Raw genomic sequence first — 21,647 nt, forward strand, 5'->3', positions numbered from 1 at the left:
CTTGCTCACTTTGCTTGCGGCTTAAAAGTCATGCCCAACCTTTACGCCTCATTGCTTTCAAATGTCACCAGCCGCCACTGGCGCAGACCAGAGCTGCGCTCACCAGGGGAAGTCATCTAAATTACGCAAAATCATTTCACCGCATCATACAAGTACGTAAGAGTCACACCATCAGCAATGTATAGAAACATTGCTCTGTACTTAAAGCTAAGAGAACAATTAACAATGAAAAACAATCCCATCCTGTCACCCCCCACCCACATTGGATACACAAAAGAAAGCACCCAGTGAATCCCAATCGAAATTTGACAGAGAAGAGAGAGGAAAAATAGAGGGAAGGGAAGGAAGGGAAGGAGAAGAAGAGAGCAGAAGAACATCATGAGGGGGTTAGGCAACACTTCAAAAGGAGCAGTCTATGCAGGGAAGACAGAAAGAGCTGAGTCGGTTCCCCACAGTATATGACTGTTCCGCAGCTAGGAATGTTCAGAGCAGGGCAGTTCTGCATAATAGATGTATAACTTACAGACCATGTTCAATGCCTCTCAAATAGTTTGTAGGCCTCATACATTCCATGTCGGGCAGCAAGGGCGCTCCAGAGGCATCCCATGTCACAAGGCAGTCACCAACTGCTAAGAGTTGGGCTCCTGGTCTCCACCATGTTTATGTAACTTGTTCATACTCTGATGCTATTTCCAGAATTTCACAGCGTCTTCAGGGGTGTCGAAGATATGTGCTTTACCACCAATCTGGATACGGAGTTGGGTCGGATATACCATTGCATACTTGATATTTGCTTTCTGGAGGGTGCAATGTACATGTATTTGACGCGCCTCTTGTACAGCTGGTGTATAGTCTGGGGAAAATTGCGATATCAGATCCTTGAAAACTGAGCGAGCCGCACTACCATGGCATCTGGATTACAGCGTCTCGGTCTTGATAATTAAGAATCCTATTATAGATTTTATTTTTATGTCCCCTATGCTATCTAATAAGGTCAATTTCTATAATGCTCAGAAATCTCCTTTCAGTGACCATAATCTGGTGGTTCTAATCTTGGGTACTAGTAGTGGTGTTCTGGGCAAGGGAGGTAGGACCCGGGCACCAATTAAGGTGCTACCCTATGATCAGGGGAGGAGGCTTAGATGGGCTAATATAATCCCAGACACATTCCCTAAGTGCCTGTGGGAGAATTGCTTAGATGGTTTTACAGTCTGAATTGACCCCCTAAGCACCAAGGATGCGGTACTAAGAGGTTTTGAGGGCATCTGTAGTCAGATAGGCCTTGACCTAACTACTAAAACCAAAATGAGACCCAAATATGGCCCAAAGTGGTTGATGAGAATTGTTCTCATGCTCATCGCGCATTATCCCTTGCCCTGAAAAAACAACCCCGGGATAGGGATTTGATAGCCAGGTGGAGGATAGAGTATAAGTTAGTCCTTCCCAGGCGGAAAAACGAGATAAAGGAAGAGGTATGGAATTCCTTATTGTCTGTGAAGGTGTTAAGGGATAGCTTCAGGTTCTGGACCATTGTCCGCACCCCATTTTTTTCGGGGGAGGATAATGAAGCCCAGGACTGTAATATTACAGAAGCTCAGTGGCTTTCCCATTTTGAGGTGATTTATGATTTCGGGGGGGGGGGGAGGGGGCTGTGGATGGTACCGCATGGTCCTCCCTATATCAGGCCAGTACCCCAATTGAGTTTAATGAGGGGGAAATTGTGAAAGCCATAAGCGAGACAGCTAGTAATAAAGCTTCGGGCCCGGACGGTGTCCCTGCAGATCTCTTTGAAAGTAACCCTCAATTCTGGGCTAAAATCCTTGTTAATGTTTTTAGTGCTGTGGGAACAGTAGGCTTCCCGGCCTCCTGGATTAAATCTATTATAATTCCTATGTTTAAAAAGGGGCAGCGAGGGGATCCTCTGTTACAGACCGATATCCCTCATTGATTCCTCAGTGAAAATCCTGGGAAAGGTTATCCTATCTAGAATCCCAGACTGGGTAAATGAAAGGGGTATTCTGTCTAACATGCAATATGGTTTTAGATAAAGGGGGAGTGCTATGGATCAGTGCTTAAATTTGCATCTTTTATTAGGTAAATATACTATGGCAAAGGAGGGTTGTCTAACAATGGCTTTTATGGATTTATTAAGTGCGTTTGATCTGGTTAATAGATCAAAGCTCTGGCATATTTTATTGGAAAAGGGCCTTGATCCCTGTTTAGTTTATATTTTAGCTTACCTTCATCAAGACCTTACAGCCTCTGGTAGGTTATCTCAGGCTGGCGACTGTACCAGATCTTTTAACTCTGGCAGGGGCGTTCGGCAGGGGTGCTCAACAGGGGTGCATTTTGGCGTCCCTGCTTTTTACCCTTTATGTGAATGATCTGGACAAATCGCTTGTTGAGGCTGCACTGGATATTTCGTTAGTGGGAGAGTGCTCAATCCCTGTTCTCCTCTACGCGGACGATCTGGTTCTTTTAGCCCGTACGGCAGTAGGTTTACAGCGACTTTTAGATGCTTTTGGGGCATTTATGAACTCACTAGATCTGGTTGTGAATAATGGAAAGTCACACACCATGACAGTAGGACATAGACCCAGAAAGATATTTTATTGTAACGGTCTGGAGGTTTCTGCTGTGTCTTCCTTCACCTATTTTGGAGTCCTTTTTGATGACAGGTCATCTTGGGTCCAACAACAAAAAGTCAAAAAGAACGCCGTCACACGAGCTTCCTCATCCCTTTTAGGATTTGCATGGCGTCTGGGGGCCAGACCAATAGAGGCTATCCTAAAGGTCTATAAGGCCAAGTGCTTGCGTATTGTGGCCTATGGATCCTCTATATGGGGTTATAAAGATCAGGCTGGCATACAGATAGCCCCGAATTTTTTTTACGGAGTCTTTTGTCTGTCCCACAATAAACCCCATCGTACGGTGAACATCAGGAGTTCGGGATAGGTTATGTCGCCGATATTTGAGAACCGCTCCGTTGCTTTGCTGGCTCAAGACTTGATTGAATCCCGAATTAACCTTGAATCACATGATTTTACGAGACTGTTTTGCTCTGGATAAGTCTGTAAAAATCAAATGGTTGGCGTACCTTAAAAGTATATTATTTAGGGGGGCGTGGCCAGGCGCCGACTAAGATGGCCGCCTTGTGCGCGAGCTCGGCCGGGACTGACACTGTCCCCGTAAATATCCGCCCATCATCCGTTCCAGGGTACCTCTACACCGGCGCCCTGGATCCCTTGAAGTGGAGTGCTTTAGGGTGATGCAATTCCCGGGCCCCGACTCCACCTGCAACCTGAGTTGCGGCCTTACGAACTTACGCGGCTGTTTGTGGAGAATCGCCCGGAGCCCTGTGGCCGGGCGTGCACGAGCCGGACGCCCCGGCTCGGGGCCTAGTCCGTCTGGAGGGCGGTCGCCGGGGCCTGCCTGCGGGGAGGCCTGCCATCCCCCGACCCCCCCCCCCCCCCCCCCCCCGGGAGGCCTCTGACGCGCCGAGGGGGTGTGGAGCACAGAGGACGTGGCGCCATTTTGCAGCCGTGAATGAGAGGCTGACGCGAGAGGTGCGGAGCCGGGCTGGGTGGCCAGTGGTGCCCTATGCACTGATCTACTCCCCGGGGGCCGGCGCGGTGCCTGTCGCCGGGGGGGGGAGAGCCTGGTGGGTCCCCGTAGAGGCAGCCCGGACTGGATGAGCGCCTGAGGTCTGAGCGGGAGGACTCTGCAGCAGTGCCCCGGGGGGCCCTGCTCCTGCCTCGCCAGACCACGGGAGAGGAGGCCCCGGCCCTGCGAACAACAGCGGTGCGGTGCTGAGGCCCAGGTGGGGTGCTATAACAACTGAGGGCAGGAATCTGGACCCAGAGAGGAGTAGGAGTCCCACAGGGGAGTGCTGTGAGAAGATCTACGCCGGCAGAGTGGAAACAGGCCCGCAGCGAGTGTACGTGATGTTCTTCCCAGCCAAACTTAGTCATTGTGGGAGGCAGATCCCTATTCTTCACCACACGAGTGGAGGTCCAGAACTGGCTCGACAGAACAACCCCAGCCGAGCAAACACAGCAAGAACGTGGCTCGTGGAGGGAGAATCGGTTCACCTCACCTGGGTCCGCGGCGGACAGATCGAAAGTGGATGTACAGAGCCAGCAGTCATAGCGCTCTAGATCGGCCAGCCCAAGGTGGGGCTTTCCCCGGGACAATGCAGCAAGTTGACTACGATCCAAAGACTCGAAGCTGCTAAACTGTAATGTATGATGTACTATTGGGAATTGTGCACGTGTAACTCTGTTTGTTAGCAGAGCTTATCTCTGCCTGGTAACTCCTTTACTGTTTGAATATGCCCTGAGTACTCCATAGTATAGGGAACCATAGTGGCAAGGGGGCAGGGCAGGCGCAGCGGCTGGAGTTGGGGCCGGCGCACGTTTCCCCGTCAGGAGTTTTTTGCGGGAGGGGGCGGTTTTTCCTCACTCCCAGGTTGGGGTTGGGCGAAAGGCGCTCTGCTAATTGGGGTAGTGGGTAGTTTGACACCTACGGAGCAGGGTGGGGGGGAGGATTGCTCAGGGGGGTGGTAAGTCCCGTTGGACTAGTAAGGAACATTGGGGCCCAGTCGATTGGGGTAGGGGTGAGGTGGGGGAAGGGATGGGGGGGGGGGGGGAGGGCGAGAGGGGGGTAGGTGAGGGGGGGGGTGGACTGGTTACACCTGAAATGTATGACTACTCCGCTGCACACTGTTTGGGGTGAAGGGGGGAGTTGGGGGGAGCGGAGGGGTTGAGGGGATTGGGTTGTTACTGTCTCACCCAGAGAGTTCGAGAGGGGTCGTGAGGCGCACCAGAGTTCACGGGGCCATTTCTTCAGTGAGACGTGGATATGGCTAAGAGATGGGACAAGAGCCTCAAGATACTGAGCTGGAACGTTAATGGGCTTGGGGACAAGCTTAAACGGACCATTGTATTGCAGTTTGTCAAGCGTCACCTCCCAGACGCCGTGCTGTTGCAGGAAACTCACTTGCTGGGTAATACTTGCCAAGCCCTAAATAGATGGGGATACACCTTGGCGGTCCGCTCTGGCTTCACCTCGGAGTCCCGGGGAGTGGGAATCCTCCTCAGACATAACCTCCCCTTCCTCCTCGACCATTCTGAAGCAGATCCACAGGGTCGCTTCGCGGCAGTGTCGGGAAAGTGGGAGGGACGCAGGCTGACGCTAGTTTCTGCTTATACCCCGCCGGGTCGCCAAACTCATTCCTACACAGACCTGGCCAAGCTTCTCCTTTCCCTCCTAGACGGTCAGCTGATGGTGGGGGGTGATTTTAACGCGGTGGTGTCTGGAACCATGGACAGGCATCCACCCAGAGATATACCACATGGGCGTCAGTGGCTGCGTGACTTCCTTGAAACATTCGGTCTGACTGATATCTGGCGGCTTGCACACCCGACGGACAAACAGTATACCTTCTTTTCGGGCCCGCATCGCTCCTTTTCCCGACTGGATTACATTCTTACTCCCCTACATCGTGACACCGAAATCCAGGGTGTCGCACACTTGGAGAGGGGCATTTCGGATCACTCACCGGTCTTAGCCCATCTCACCATCGGGAGCAGGCGGGAAGGGTGTATTGCGCCTATCAATGACTGGTATCTTCGTGACGAAGACCTCCGAAAGTCGCGCTCTCTCTAGATGGACCGCTATTTCGAGAGTAACGACGGATTGGTTACCTCATCTGTGGTACTGTGGGAAGCCTTTAAGACAGTCCTCAGAGGGGAGGCCCTATCGGCGATTGCCGGCAGGTGTAAGGAAAGGGAGGCGCAGATGGCAACTATTGAGGCAGACCTTGGGGGGCACTGGAAGAGGTGGCGCGGACTGATGGAGTACCCGGGACACATCATAGGCTGCTCCTTAAGACCGGGGAATACAAGGCCCTGGCAACAGAGGCGGCTAAAACTGTGGCCAGGAACATGGAGGGCAGGATTTACGACCAGGGGGATAAAGCGGGTAAGCTCCTTGCTTGGCTCGACAAACAACAAGCAAACAAGGTGGTGGCTGAACCTCGGACTGCTTCAGGTACCACGGTCACTGAGCCCCGGGAGATTGCCGCTGAGTTTGCCCGGCACTTCAGGGAAGTGTACAGCAGGGGATCCAACCGCCCAAAAGAAGACTCAGTGGCATTCCTTGCTGACATTCGTATGCCGGCTCTCTCCGCGGTCGAGCGAGAAACCCTGGAGGCGCCGCTCACCACAGCAGAGCTGAAGCGGGCTATCGGGGATCTCCGCCCCGGTAAAGCTCTTGGGCCCAATGGCCTCCCGATCGAGCTATACAAGCTCAAACCCGATGGCCTCAGCCCCTACCTCAAGCGAATGTTTGACGAAAGCAAGTCTAAGGGGGTACTACCACATGATCAACGCTTGGCCACTATTGTGGCCATCCCGAAAGAAGAGAAACCCAGAGAGTCCTGTGCCTCATACAGGCCCATTTCCTTGCTAAATGCAGAGCCCAAAGTTCTGGCTAATAGGCTCCAGCCGGTTCTCACCACACTGGTCCATCCGGACCACCAGAATACAGCACTCAACCTCCGTCGACTAAATGGTGTGCTGGGGAGATGCCACACGATCCGTGAAGATGCAGTAGTGGTGTCACTTGATGCCACTATGGCTTTTGACATGCTGGAATGGCCGTATATGATTGCTGTGCTCTGCAAACTGGGCTTTGGCCCAAGTTTCCTCTCGTGGGTACTCTGAGACCTTAGCCCAGGTGGTCGTTAACAATAAAATCTCGGAGGCTTTCATCCTTGAGAGGGGAACTCGCCAGGGTTGCCCACTCTCGCCTCTTATGTTTTCCCTGTCCCTGGAGTCACTCGCTGCCTGGATCAGACACGACGTGTCCCTGAAAGGGCTTCGGTGGGGGGGCAGCTGGGAGGACAGGATCTTGCTGTATGCGGATGACATCCTCCTGTACCTTTCGCGACCCCAGAGGTCCCTCATGGAAGCACTCTACATCTTCACCAACGTCGGGAGGTATTCTGGATACAGCATCAATTGGAGTAAATCGCTCCTATATGTCCTCCACGGTGACCCCCCCGACGCTTCCTAGAGATTGCCCAATTACGGTAGTCACGGAAGGTCTTAAATACTTGGGCATTTTTATCTCCAAAGACAAGACCGCCATGTACGAGAGAAACCTCCTCCCGCCCCTTCGGCAGATTAAACGTGACTCCGCTACTTGGCAAAAGCTCCCAGTATCCCTGTTGGGCCGTGCGGCACTTTTTAAAATGATGGCGTTGCCGAGATTTCTCTACGCCCTACAGAACTCTCCTGACCTGGTACCGCAGTCCTACTTCGCAACTGTGGAGGCTGCACAGAGAGCACTCCTATGGTCTGGCACACCCAGGATAGCCTTGCAAAAACTGACACTAGGGTGGTTCGATGGGGGGGATAGCGCTCCCCGACATTCGTAAATATTATTGTGCTGCATACCTCTCGGCCATCAATCAGGGCACGTACTGTGACGGTAACGACCCAGGGTACGGAATGGACAGGTGGCTCCTCCCCGGTGGTAATTTTGAAGCGGCACTGTACTCGAAGCCCGGCAAGTACAAACTCACTGGGCCGACTCGGCACTCAGTACAATTATGGCATATTGTCCAACGCAAAATGGGCAGGCTCAATACCCTCACAATGGCCACTCCACTCTGGGTCTCCGAGCAGTTGGGCAACCTTGGTCGCACTAAAGGGTTCCGAAACTGGGACCTTATCAGTATTTCCCAAGTTAAAGATCTATGGGGCACTGCCGGGTCAAATCCTTCGCCTCATTGCAAGACACCTACGAACTCGCACAAACTGATTATTTCTGATACCTGCAGGTCAGGCACTCCCTCCAGACGACCTTTCCATAAGGTACCACACCCCCACAGGCCTCCCCCCTGGAGGATCAGCTGCTAGATGGCCATATGCAGAAACACGCTACCTCCCTCACATATAAAAAATTTATCAATAACCTTCCGGACTTACTTCTGGCCCTCTGAGGGAAGTGGGAGGCGGATGGGTTAGAGATTGATGAGGAGGAGTGCGCTTGCTTCCCCTAAGGAGGTGGCTATATCGTCCAGACTAAGGCTTATCCAACTCCAAATATTACATCGGGTATATATTTTCTGCACTAGGTTGAAATTGATGGGTAGAAGCTAGGACAATCTGTGTAGGAGGGGATGCGGCATGGTTGGTTCCTTTTTTCACGTGGTGTGGGAGTGCCCAAGGTTGCAGGACTATTGGAGAAGAGTGATACGCTGCATGCAGGAATTGTGTGGGGTAGAGCTGCGTCCTGAGGTGAAAAGATGCATGTTAAACATTTGGGAGTCAACAGACCTACCAGCGAAGGGAAGGCTATGGGTAACGCTTGGACAGTCAGTAGCAAAGCGCAACATTGCAAGACTTTGGGGAGCAGTCACGCCCCAACACTCACCGCGTGGAAAAAGGACATGGATTGGTGCATGCTCCAAGAGAAGACTGTGTACACGGCATGGGGGTGCCCCAAAAAATGGGGGGCGGTGTGGTCTAACTGGAATGACTATGGGGGGCAACATCTGTGAACCCCCTCAGCCCAGACATGCAGTAATTGAGGTAGAAGTGTAAATTATTAAATGCTGTATTGACTTATTCGCTCTGACACCTATGGCATGCTGTGGACTCTGTGTTGTTTCTTGTGTAACGAAGTGACTCTCAGGTGAAACTCTGTTTACCGTTAATGGTCTGTAAGCCTTTAATAAAAAGAACTAAAAAAAATGTATATATGTTATTTAAATTAGGTCGACCAGACCTTTTTGAGGAACCTGATAGGATCCGGAAGGAGGACGTGCTGTGGGTAAAACTGAATCTTAAGAACCTCCTGTCGGTGTGGCGAGAAGAACTGAGCTATGTAAACCTTTAATTAGGGCACATTACTTATTAAAAACATCCATTAACCTTGAACCTTTCTTGTTAATTGCCAATAAGTTGTACCATCGATGGCTCCTAACTAGGCTCCGTTTCAATTTGATTCATTTAACAGTGGGGGATTATCAAGGTTGGTGTAACCCCGAAGACGCCGAACCCTGCCAATGTGATAATTTCTCACCCCAGGATACACTGCATTTCATGATGTTTTGTAACTTTTTTTCCCATATTCGCATGAGATTTTTGTTACCTATTTTGAGAGGAAGGGGTTTCACTCTGGTTAGACCAGCGCTAGTTTTTCTTCAATCTTTGTGTAACCCTAGTAATATTTTTAACATTGCATCTTTTTTGGTAGCAGCAGTGAGGATTAAGAATAAGAGGAATTTGAGGATGATGCCACCTTAATCTATCGTTTGTGGTCTACTGCTATCGACCGGTTAAGGGGTCTGAATTGGTGATATGGTTTTTATGAATTGAAATATCGCCCATGTATTTTAATTGTCATGCCTAAAGATTTGTAGCATTGTTTGTGTGTGTTCTGTGTTTGTACTTTTATGATTTTAAGTAATCGAATAAAGTGGATTGACTGACAAGAATCCTGGCAATTATCGGTCTTGGAGTCATGCCTGGCGCCGAGCGGGCCCCTAATGTCCGGGGTACCCGCCTCACAGCAAATGTGCCAGAAAAGGCCTCCTTTCCGAAGACATCCAAAAGGATAGTCTCCACGAATTTAGTCATAGGGTCTGTATTTGTGGATTCAGCTATTCCAGCAAAGCATATATTGTTTCTGCATGAGCCCGCTTCCAAGTCTCCCGCCTTTGTGGTGAGTTGTTTAAGCAGACTCTCTGCCCTGTCCAGCCGCTTCTGATCAGTGGGTTGCGCATCTTCCAAATCGGAGATTCGTTGCTCGGCGCTCCTAATTCGGGTATCTTGTGCTTCCAGGTGACCATGAACCTCGTCCAGTCCAGTGGTGAGGGTGTCCAAGTGGGCATCAATGGCTTGAAAGCCGGCCCGCAATTCAGCCATGATTGCGGCGGTGCCTTCCAGCTGCTGTGGCTCCATATCAGTGGCTCCCTCATTTTCATCGCGCCTAGGGGTCTTTCCATCCTCGAACTGGCATTGTTTTGGGTCAGTATGCTCCATTTTGTTCATTCAAGGTAGGTACTATTGATAGAGCGCGCAGGTCACCCGACAATAATTTTACCATATGCACATTGGACCCATAAATTCAATTTACCATATTCATTAATCGGGTAACCTACACTCTACTACCAGCAACCCAGTTCTTTCCTATTTATATCCAAATGTACCCGACTTACCAATCCACTGTTATGATCACAATGGATCAGGGAGCTAGCTGTAAAAGATAAACAGTCACCAAAAATACAATACCATTTATAACATTTGCACTCATGTAATAACCAGAGACACTGGAAGTTTTCAAAGTCTTTATCTAATCTTCAAAGTTAGAAAGTAAAAGATGTACAGCAATTAAACTATCAATAACCAAGATCATGAATATAGAGTAGCCATGCAAGTAATAGATTAGGCCAACCATTAGAACTCTAACAGGAAGGTATGAACAGGGAACATGCTAGTAAGAACTTTCAGAAATTAGACTTGATATGGAGTGACTAAAGGACGGGGAAAGTAAGGAACATACTAGAATATCACAGTTTGAATATACCCCATAGAAGGTGGGTAAGGTGAAATAACTTTAATTTGTACTACGGAAATTTTGAAATACCATGTAGCTATTAGGGCAGGTAAGACTGGAACACGCTAACCTTCAAAGCAATTACTTTGATTCGGTAAAGGGTGGGTAAAAGAAGGAACATCTATTTATTCAGAGACCGTGCTTTGATATTCAGCTGTAAGGTAGGGAAAAAAGTGGAACATGCTAATAAAGATACTTTCACGACTTCAATAATTTGTTACAAAGGAAGGGTAAAGAAGAGGAACATATGCAATTACGATTTTAGCAAGATGTCAGGCAAGGATAAGGTGAGGAAAAAGGATGTAAGTCCGTTCCCCTCCCAGAATTATATTTACCTAGAACGGTGTGGAGACCAACCCTGGCCACGGGTCAGTTAAGGACAGGAGGAACCCCAAGGAATACAGTCGCCAGTAGGCCAGCAGGTGCAGAATGGAAACCCAGGACAGGACAGGAAGACCAGATTAGGATCAGGACAGGACCACCAAGGTAAGACCAGCACCCGCAGTTCAGTTGCAACGCCTGCGCTACACCTTCTCTACAGCTACCAATCAGAACCCCGATTGGGTTATCGAATGCCCCAGCAAAGTGCTTTGCCAGCACTTAAGGTTTCCAAAACCCCGATTGGGTCTGTGGAAATTACGAACAGGGTGCTCCGCAGCACTTCTGTTTCTCGATCAGCTATTGAGTGCGTTGGGTCAGTGACAGGTCAGCTATTCGGACAAGTCGGACAATTTCTCTAGCTAAACCTAGGCTAGTTATACTGTTTTCGGATCAGTGTACCACCCCCCAAATGTTGCAAGTGTAAGAATTCCCAATTTGGATTGGTCAAAAGAAAGGACAGGTTATCACATCAACTAGGATTTGACTTTCTCTAGTCCATGATTTACATTTTTGGGACCTCCCATTGAATTTGGGGTTCCCATGACATCTACTTCTCCCCTAACAATGGTTAATACAAATTTAATATACAATTGTTTCAAATGTAGTACAGTTCAGCTTCGTCTTGCTGGGTTACAGGTCGGTTCCCAGGAGCATCTTGACTGTAGCTGCCAGCTGGCTGGGTTCCACGGCTACAAGGTTTTCTTCCCTCTGCCATGGTGACTTGCGCAGTGGGGACTTCCAACATGGAGTAATAAGCACCTCCCAGGCCCAAAAGATTCGATACATGAAAAGTAAAGAAAACGATTTAGAACACAGAAATAAATGAGTACACTGTATACCAGGGAATCCCTATTTAACTCCCATTACTTTATAATACCTATAGCATTATGATTAATGCAAAACGAACAGCATTGCAAAAAGCAGCAGTGCAAGCTTCGGCATGTGAAAACACAAAGCGGCCATATTATTGCTAATGCGCAAGTGCGAAAAGTTCCCACCATAACTGCGAGTAAGTCACGTCACATGGGTATGACCGACGCATGCGCAGGAGAAATTCCCGCGTAGCAGCAGCCATTTTATTGGCAAGCGTATTTAGGATGAGCAAACACATAGGCAAGCATCACTGGGACACCCCAAATGTCAGAATAAAAGGGAAATTAGTGAGACAAACCGAATGATTTAGTTCATTAAGGTTATTCGAGGTTCTTGAATACAAGCAAGTCACTGTACGTGCGAATTCTTGCTCCATCACTATAGCACCCAGGATGGATCACAATGAGTATGGTGTTTCGATGTGCTGCGTCAATTCACCCCCAGCACACAGGTCTTGGCGCCAGAAGGCCACAAAAAATGTCTGCTGTTATAAAATTACTGAATGCCGGGGGGAACACACCGCCAGAGCGGCTGTTAATCCAAGCTGCAAATGGTGGTTTCCAGGCCCCAACAAGCCAATAAAAGGAGGAGAGGCACAGGGCCCAAGCTATCAGCAGGTGCATGCTTCTGTAGGTCGGAGATGAGGATGATCTCTCCGTAACTCCCCAATTCATCAGTGTGATAAAGATAGTCTTCAAGGAGAACCAAGGGAAGTAAATATGGCCTAGCGCTGCAGGTAGGAGCACCGCTGTTGATTTGTGGGAGGGAGGGCCGCCTACCTCATAATACGACCGTGCCAGGAGAGCATTCCCAGGTCGGCAACTTCCAAAGCGGGAGGTCTCAGCGCAGGCTCCGCTTTGTTCGGACTGGGGCGTTTGTTGCGACGAGGCTCAGGACCGGAGCCCGACTGCCGTCTGCCTCGCGCTCACCGGGCCCCACCCTCAGGCTCACCGAAGACCCCTGACATCTCAGGGCCTCCGAGGGCTGCGCCAGGCCTGGGAGCACGTTCGATTCCTTCTTGGTGCAGCAGGCGTCTTGTGGGACCGCAAGTGGTCTTATATTGTTGGATCCGATGTAGAAAATCAAGTTTTGGCCACGGTGTAAAAGGCGGCGTACGAATGTTGGGCGATGGCTCCAGAGCTACGGAGTCAAGCGGCCGTCTTGGTCGCTGGCTCGGCCACGCCCCCTTGCAGACTAATTATTAATTAATCTGCCTTTTACATTATAAATGAAGAAAGTTTGTGTTTCACGTAACATTTTTCATAAGCGTTTCTAAATACTATTTCTGTTTCCCTCTTCTCCCGCAAATGTTTTACTTCACATAAACGCATACTTTATTTATTCATGCTTTCTACACGTTTAATGTTTTCATTTTCTACACATGTTGTGCTTAGTTTTACACTTTTATAATGGGGACCCATATTAATGATTTTCACACCTTTAGTCATTGTTTTCATTAGTAACATTAATATGAGCCATTTAATCAAGCAGGATCTTATTTTGCAAAAATCATGCTTCATCAATTTATTAATTGCATTCCAAATTTTAGTTGCATCATCACATAGGCAATCTAGATCTCACCAATGAATTAGTCCTGGACAGATCCAGGACCTGACGGCAGCAGAACCTCGTAGATAGGTCTAGTCTGAAGCCTGTCATACTATTTCAGAACATACTGCCACTTCAATTGGTTCTTTCTTCAAGTTTCCTTGTGAGTAGGTTTTGGCACTATAAAACATCTTTCGGAATTAGTTGTCTAATTGTTGGCTTCTTGAAACGGCTGTGGCTCGAGGGGTTTCCTCCTTGGATTTGTCTGCTCCCATTTATGCAACATAGCAAGGTAGCTTAAGGAGCCCTCTGCTGTTTCTGACTTCAGTGCATTCTGAGTGAAAACCTTTGAGCAGATGCACAAGTGTGATCTGAAGTCAGTATGTCTACACACTGCAGCCTGAACACCTTCACCATTTTCCTCCACTGCATCACAAGAGATTCTAGCCTGCAGTGAGACATTGCAATTCTATTTCCTCACCTTTATATTGGCTGCATTAAATTCTCCTTTCAGGACAGCATCTATTTTTAGTTGATTCTATATTTCGAAATGTCTCAACAAAAGCTCTTCTTTGATCGATCTACTTCTACAAATTTCATCCATTTTCCAGTGTCTCTTACAGAATGATCGTAATGATATTTTGGCATGCTTAAATTAATTTTAGTTGTCGTAAAGATTGTAAGCCCTTGTTATTTTCTTCTGGTTCTAATATGCACGTCTATGAAATGTGTGAATGTAAAGTAAAACCACAAACTTTTGTAGACTGATATTCAAATATGTTTGGAGTCTGAGAATTTCTCTCAGGTTTCCAATAGAAGTGATTTTATTTCGCCTGATTTTCAGTATTTTTAGATTGCATCACAGGCTCATTCACTCTTTGCTTTGTGTACATATAGGTGGTGAAAAACCAGCAGTATCGCTTCAGTGTTATAATGAATGAGCTGTCCACAGCAGACAAAGTGCCTTATAAGGTCACACTATTCATTGTCATCAATGCTATTGTTCTTGGATCCGAGGAACTGCGCCTTCGCACCCAGCTGAGGAATGAATTTATAGGTATGTTTTCATTTTCCATCATTAAGGTCACAACATAGTCTGCGGAGCAATGGTCGGTTCTATAGGTTAGCAGGAGCCTCGAGTCCCATATTAAAAAAAGTTAGTCTGCATCCTATTTTAATCAAATCTTGCTCAGTTTTGTTTCTGGTTGGTTTGTGGATTCAAAGATGTGCATCTGTTATCCTGATCCAAACAGTTAGAAATCGCAGCGTTTGATGTGGAGGTTTATTTAAGGCATTGTTTATAATAATACAAGTGGAGCAACACCTAATTTCACGTGACTGCTATGGTAAGCCCGGATATGGAGTAGGCAATATACATGAAGATATTACCTAATTGATTGGTCACCTTGTTCAGGAGCCTTTTGGAATCACTATAGAAAAAAATCCCCTATTTTGGATGGTCACCCTCAGATGTATCCCATTTTCTGGACCCCACTTTCACAGATATTGGGACTATGTTCTCTAGGACAGTGGTATTTAGTGCCACAGTACTTGTGCTGAGGCTCTAAAACGGTAATGATAAAAACAGTTTTTACCAGATTGATCTATTTAACTTTTCTGTATGCACATTGTAGATGGTGCAGAAATTTCACGGGTGAAATGAATTTAAATGTCTTTTGTTTACTTCAGTGTGTATTTACATATTTACACTACACACAGCTGACCTATATGGATACCAGGAGCATAACTGGGCTTTGGTTGGTCTGCAGTTAAAAGGCACTTCAGGTACACATGACAATAGAAAGTGTGCCTAATAAGCTCAAAAAGCAAGGCATGTAATATATCAAAAAAAAGTTACACACTGTAAAGTGTACCCTCATATCGACTGAAGGCCTACAAGATATTTCTACTGTGTAGGTTCAGCTATATTTCCAGTAGAAAGACTAAAATATTTACTTTGCATTTTCACTTGGGAATATGCTAAAAAAAAGTAATTCAGTTATTTCCCCTTCATTAAGAAAACAACTCGATTAAATACAGAAAACTGTATTTTGATGGATTTAGTGTAAAATTCTTCTATATAAATAGAAATGTAAACGTTTGTTCAAAATCGTAAATCTCCTAAAGTTCTTCATCGATTGCTTTGAAATGTTGACACAATGTTGGATTCGAATGCGCGTGTTTTTATATACATAACGTTGGATTCGAATACGCACGTGTTTAATCGGAAGCCGGAACAGACACATAAAAATGTAAATGTTCATTTGTTCAAAATCTTAAATCTCCGAAAGTTGTTCACCGATTGCTTTGAAATTTTGACACAACCTTGGATTAGATTAAGCGCGTGTCCAATACGCTCGTGTTTTTAATCGAAAGGCCGAACAGACCCTATCAATTTGCTGGCTGCGCGACAACTACAAGGGACGCATACAGACAATAGTCACAAAAACATATTGCATACCCACAAGCATTGTGAAATTAAACATAATAGAAATGTGCGCTTACTCTTATCTTTCTCTTCCCTTTAACCAGTCTGAGCCACAGCAACGCGTGGCCGGGTATAGCCAGTAACTTAAAGTGTTTTTTAGCTGCCTGAACAGGCTTAAAACCACTTCTGAAGAAGGCAATACGCATTTACAGATGGAGAAGATGAATCTACATGCCTGAGGACAACATTCTGCCCTCTGGATCCAGAAAGGCAGATTCACTGTTAGCAATTGACCATTTTGGAGGAATTAGGCAACTGGGAAAGGTAGTGGAGACATGACAGAACAACAGAGAACCGTAACCCATTTTCTTTTGACTTGCTAATTCCAAATGGGGTTGACTGAATCTGTTCCCATTCATTCCCAGAGGCCTCCAAACCCAGCATGAGGGAGAGCCTGTTGTAACCATGGCAGCTGGGAGGAAAGTTCATCTAAAAGGGGTGTGGTAAGAGCGTACCTGCAGCACCTCCAGAAGGAAGGAGGTGTCTGTCATTAGGAATGTAGGGCTTCTGGGAATTCGTACAGTAAGGCAAAATGGAAGTGCTTCAAAATGTCATGGGCATAGGGTTCGAATTTAGCCAAAAATCAGTAGAGACAAATAAATTGACCAATCACAGACTAGTGTACAGTCTAATTTGTCCTTTGGCCCCACCAACTCCACAGAACATTGAAGAATCTGAAGGGGAATAGGTACTGCTGGAAGAAAGGAGACTACTCTTTGAAGAAGACTCAAAGACCTCTGGCTCCTGCTGGCAACCAAGGCTATGGTTGGCCTGCTGTTTGTATGCTCCAGTGACAAATGGCAGGACTCCTCCTAACTCCAGTAGAGCCAGCTGACCATAGAAGAATGAACACTGGAGGAACTCTTGTTGAAGGGAGCTCTAGTGCTTAGACAACTTGCCTGGAGAGCTAGGGGCTGAAGGACTGACCAGAAACAAGGTGCCCAACAGTTGGAGAAAAGTGATACCTAGTTATTTTTTTCTAACTCTCTAAGACCGGGACAAGGTGTTGAACCTTACCCAGGGAGCCCCCCTTCCAGGTGGATAAGAAAAGCAGGGTTGTCCTGCTCATAACATTTTGCTAAACTAAATGTGGGTTCAGCAGGACCTCGTAGTAATGGTATGCAGCCCCTTGCAACCTTTCCTGCCTACAGCTCCCTACCTTGCCCCACTGGTGGATTTTGAGGTCTAAAAACATTGGACCAGGGCAATAGGGCAAGCCTGTTTGGCCAATGAATTGGCTTTAGCAGGCTCAAAATCCATCTCCGTCCCTCTACAAGCTATTGACCACCAAAACCGAAGTCTTCTGCAGAAGCTTGATGCCCAAGTATCTCATTTTGATGGATCTTTGCTGGTCTCAGTCTTGGACTTCCCTGCTTCTTTGGGGATTTCCTACTGCTTGTGCCATGGCTACCAGGGGTTCTGCAGAGTGTATACAAGAATTTTCTTGAAGCCTAACCAGATTCTGTTTTAAGTTGTTTTGGGTCAAACCTCCCAAATTAATAACCTCTTTTCTGACCTGGACAAAATAGGCTTCCTCCTTTGGAGAATATCTGTTTCCAAAACTCATTTAATGCTGAAGGCTATAAGGGAAAGGTCGGCTGATAGAATTTGTAGATGCCGGGAATGCATTCAAGCTGTTGAATTGGGAATTTGTGACAGTGGTTTCAAGTGAAGTGGGTGTTCATAGGACACCTACATAAGGAAGCTTAAGAGACCGGTAGTACGGAGGGAATCTTGCCCTCAATTCCCCCTCTTCATTGTGTTGCTTATTGAGCCTCTTTCTATTAGAATTAGAAGGAAGCTTTACTTTCAAAAAACGTCCTGGGGAGCTAATTACTTGGAACTGCATTGTGCTGCAGTGCCTTTCAATATTTGCTATGTGTTCGAAATTGGTTATCTGCTTGGTAAAGGTATGTACCCTGTCCAATCAGAAGCCACAATCCTAGTCAGGGTAAGCTAGATACACACTAAAAGATAACTTGTGCTCACCCTCTGGTAGCTTGGCACAGAACAGTCCGACGTATCTAAAGAGGCAATGTGTAAAGTATTTTTGTAACAAATAAGACGGTAACACAATGAATTCCCCACAAAGACTCCACATAGGTTTAGAACAATAGATTATTATATTATGAACAAAACAATACAATTCCAATCTATAGATGTTGAGATATTACATTTTAAGAAGAATAAATTCGGTAACACTTCGAATAAAGTAGTGCTAATAGGTTACTTTAGGTCGATCTGGACTGGGGCAAAGTCAAAGTTCAAGCCAACCTCATGGAAGCTTAGGCTGGCTCCTTGTCGCACGCGATGATATTTGTCAATCTTCTCCACGCAGTGAAGGCAATGCGCCAGTTCTGAAGACTGGTGCTAGAGTTGAGAGGCATCGAGCGATGCGCCAAATTCTGCCACTCAGTCAGGAGGATGCGTTGATCTCACCAAGCTGCCGTGGCGGCGATGTCCAATGCGTCTGTCTCGAAGGGCAAAGCTCTGGTTCTGATGCAATGCACCAATTACTCTTGCAACCGAGTCGATACACTGGTTTTGTTGCACACAGACAGGAGATGCATCAAAATCCGGGTTGCGAGTATCTGGGCTACTAACCAGTGAGCCAGGCACAGGAGCATGGGTAGAGACTTTAATATCCCTAAGTCTCAAGCAACAGCAGGCAAGTCAACAAGCCCTTGGAGATCACCTGGAGGGAAGGCAGAGTCCAGCATTCCTTCAGCAGAGTCAGAGAGCAACAGGCAGCAGGGCAATACAAGAAAAAAGCAGGACTTCCAACCCTGCAGTCCAAAGATGAATACTTTCAGCAGTGCAGCAATCCTTCTGACAGACGTTCAGTTCAAGTTCCAGAAGTGTCTGATTTGATGGGGTCAGGGACCGAGTATTTTCACAAAAGTGCCTTTGATGTGGGGGGCGACCTAAAAGCAGCTCAATATACTGCACGGGTTGCCCTTTCAGCCCAGTTATATCTGCCAGGTGAAGTGTTGTCCCCTCCCTTCCATCCTGCCCAGGCAAGGCAATCGGAATGCAGATGAATGTAGATGGGTACTCCATCACTCCTTCCCTTCCAGTTTTGTGGCTGTCTAGAGGGAATGCACAAAGTGTAGCTGCCACCCACTCCAGAAATATATTTGAGACAGGCAGTCTGGCACATAGAGCAGTAAGAACAACCAAATGTCAGTCATGCACAGCTTAAGGTGATCCCAGTTTCCAGTTTGTGGCGTGCTCCTGAGGGATCACTCTCCAATCCTATTGAGTGTACATAAACATGAAACCAAACACATCTCCTGATTAGGTGATGTCCCTCAGTGCACAGCTTTAATTGCCATTGGGCATAGATAATGCAACACAAATTTTGATCCTTCACCACAAATCGTTTGCTTTTATATGGAAAAAAATGGGGAAAATGTAACAAGTAAAACGTTATGTGATGTGCGCAAGGTGTACATCAGATAACGTTTTACTCAATACATTTTCCCCATTGAGCCAGCTCAAAGGATCACATTCTGTACACCTTGTGCACATCACAACGTTTTACTCGTAGTTACATTTTCCCCTTTTTGAACCATATAAAAGCACCCGATTTGTGGTGAAGTTTGAGCAATGGTCTCATGATGTCATTTCTAACAGTTGCATATAATTTGCGATCTGAATTATGGCACAATGATCACCTTTTTGCATGTACTGCACATTGGATATGGTTTTCACAGTTGTTTAAAATCACTGGAGTTTGTGATGAGATAATGGTTTCTATGCATGAGTTTATGGTATACAGAATGTCCGTTTGATAAGCAACATAATTCATTGGTTTGTGTTTTTAGAATGTACCCCTGAAGAAGGGCACATTGATGCCCGAAATGCATCGGGACAATTGTTCAATTTCTTTGGATGACTTGAAATTGAGATATCGATGAGAAACTCCTTGTATGAATGAACAGCACAATAGATGTTAAACTTGTAAATAAACCTACACGGAAGGAGCAAAATTTTTGTCGCATTATCTATGCCCTATGGCAATTAAAGCTGTGCACTGAGGGACATCCCCTAATCAGGAGATGCGTTTTGGTTACATAGAGCAGTAAGTGCAGAGAAACGTCCGCTTTCTAAAATTGGCATTTCTAATATAGTAATGTTAAATTCAACTTCACCAGTAAGGAGGATTTATCATTGCCATTCCAAACACATGAATAGCTATTCCTGTCTGATCAGAAATTACAGGTTAAAAGTATATTGGGGAATTCCCAATGCTTACCTATGAAAGAAGTAGACCTCACAGTAGGCTGTTTGTCACTACCAGGACAGACGAAACATAAAAGTACATGTCCTTCTGGGTACTTGCATAACACCTTATCCTTAGGTCTACCTAGGGCCTACCTTAGGAGTGACTTCTATGTAATAAAGGGGGAGTTTAAGGCTTGGCAGGAGGTTTTAAATCCCAACTCGAAGTGGCAGTAAACCGCGCACACAGGCACTGCAGTGGTGGGCCTGAGACAGGTTTGAAAGACTATTCTTGCCAGTGCTGTAGCCAACAAGTAGCATTTAATTTACAGTCCCTTGGTATATGGTATACCACTTTACAATGAACATACAAGTAAAATAAATAGGTCAAGTAGGTATACACAAATTACACACACATGTTTAAGGAAGAAGCACATGCACTTTAGCACTTATTAACACTGGTGACTTGCTCAGGGCCCTAAGGCCAACAACAAAATTCAGCAAAATGTGGAGACAAAAACGGAAAACGATTTTTGAAATATTATAGTTTATGCACAGGCATTTAAATTTAGTTTTGTGTTAAAAAAAAATCAACATCTTGTCAGACTTTACTTTAACACGTCCTATAGCCCAGCAATATTGTCCTATAGAGCACCTTACAACATCCTCTTATATGCAGTCAGACAAAGTAAACACCGTTCACAGTTTTAAAAGAATAAACTGCAATTTGCCAAAAGAACGAGCCTGACATGTGGTCAGGGTCTTTGAATCCACAGTAACTGTGCAAGATCAATATAAAATTTGTCATCGTTCACCTTCTGAACCCCCGAACAATTATTTTGGTGGTGATGTAGCACCCTGGCCTCGAGCAACTACGATGCACCATGATTCTCTATGTCCAAATAAGTTTGGGCTTTCGGAAACATTTCTTTTTTCATATTTGATTTTCTTATTTATTGATTTTTTTGCAGGTCTCCAGTTGTTGGACGTTTTAACTAAACTGAGGTAAGCGGTTTGCGTTTTGTGTATCCATCATGTACACTTGTTATGCCTTGTCTTTTCACACTTCTGAGGACACATGGCCTATGTTGCACCTCAGTGCTGTCTGCTGCATTGAGCATTCTAACTGTGTATGTTGTGAATTTAAGTGTGATTAACTGCTACAAAATCGCACCTTCTTTATTGGCCATTGTGTTGCCTGACCTGTTTAGGCATTTCTTCAGAAAATAGTTCAACTTGGCGATCATTTAGAAAACCAGCCAGGAATGGCTGCATCTTCTCTCTGTGGGCCTATTTTGCAAGCTTTTCTGCATTTTCTTCAAACATGGCCGTACATGTCTTCTATTCCACTGAACGTTTTTGGGTGGGCCTGAGCACTTGGAGGCCTGTCTGTAAAGAACAGGGACGCTCCTGGTGTCTGACACTTTTCCCAGTTCCCAAGGTAAATTTCAGCAGGCATGAGGTGGCTTCATAAAGAGAGCGAGAGAGGGAAGGAAGGGAAGGT

General features: G+C 46.4%; 1 protein-coding gene across 2 annotated transcripts in view; it reads left to right on the forward strand.

The window, feature by feature from the left end:
- LOC144781424 (inverted formin-2-like) overlaps positions 1 to 21,647 on the forward strand; it is a 273,145-nt gene that overhangs the window by 151,754 nt on the left and 99,744 nt on the right. Inside the window, exons 4-5 of one of the 2 annotated variants that reach the window (XM_078660274.1) lie at positions 14,329 to 14,488; positions 21,115 to 21,148. In XM_078660274.1, coding sequence (XP_078516400.1) covers positions 14,329 to 14,488; positions 21,115 to 21,148 — 194 coding nt within the window. Of the gene's footprint in view, positions 1 to 14,328; positions 14,489 to 21,114; positions 21,153 to 21,647 lie in introns of those variants that run through there. The other variant, XM_078660275.1, reaches the window with a different exon arrangement.

The sequence above is a fragment of the Lissotriton helveticus genome, chromosome 9, assembly GCF_964261635.1.
Source record: "Lissotriton helveticus chromosome 9, aLisHel1.1, whole genome shotgun sequence".
NCBI classification, from domain to species: Eukaryota; Metazoa; Chordata; class Amphibia; order Caudata; family Salamandridae; genus Lissotriton; species Lissotriton helveticus.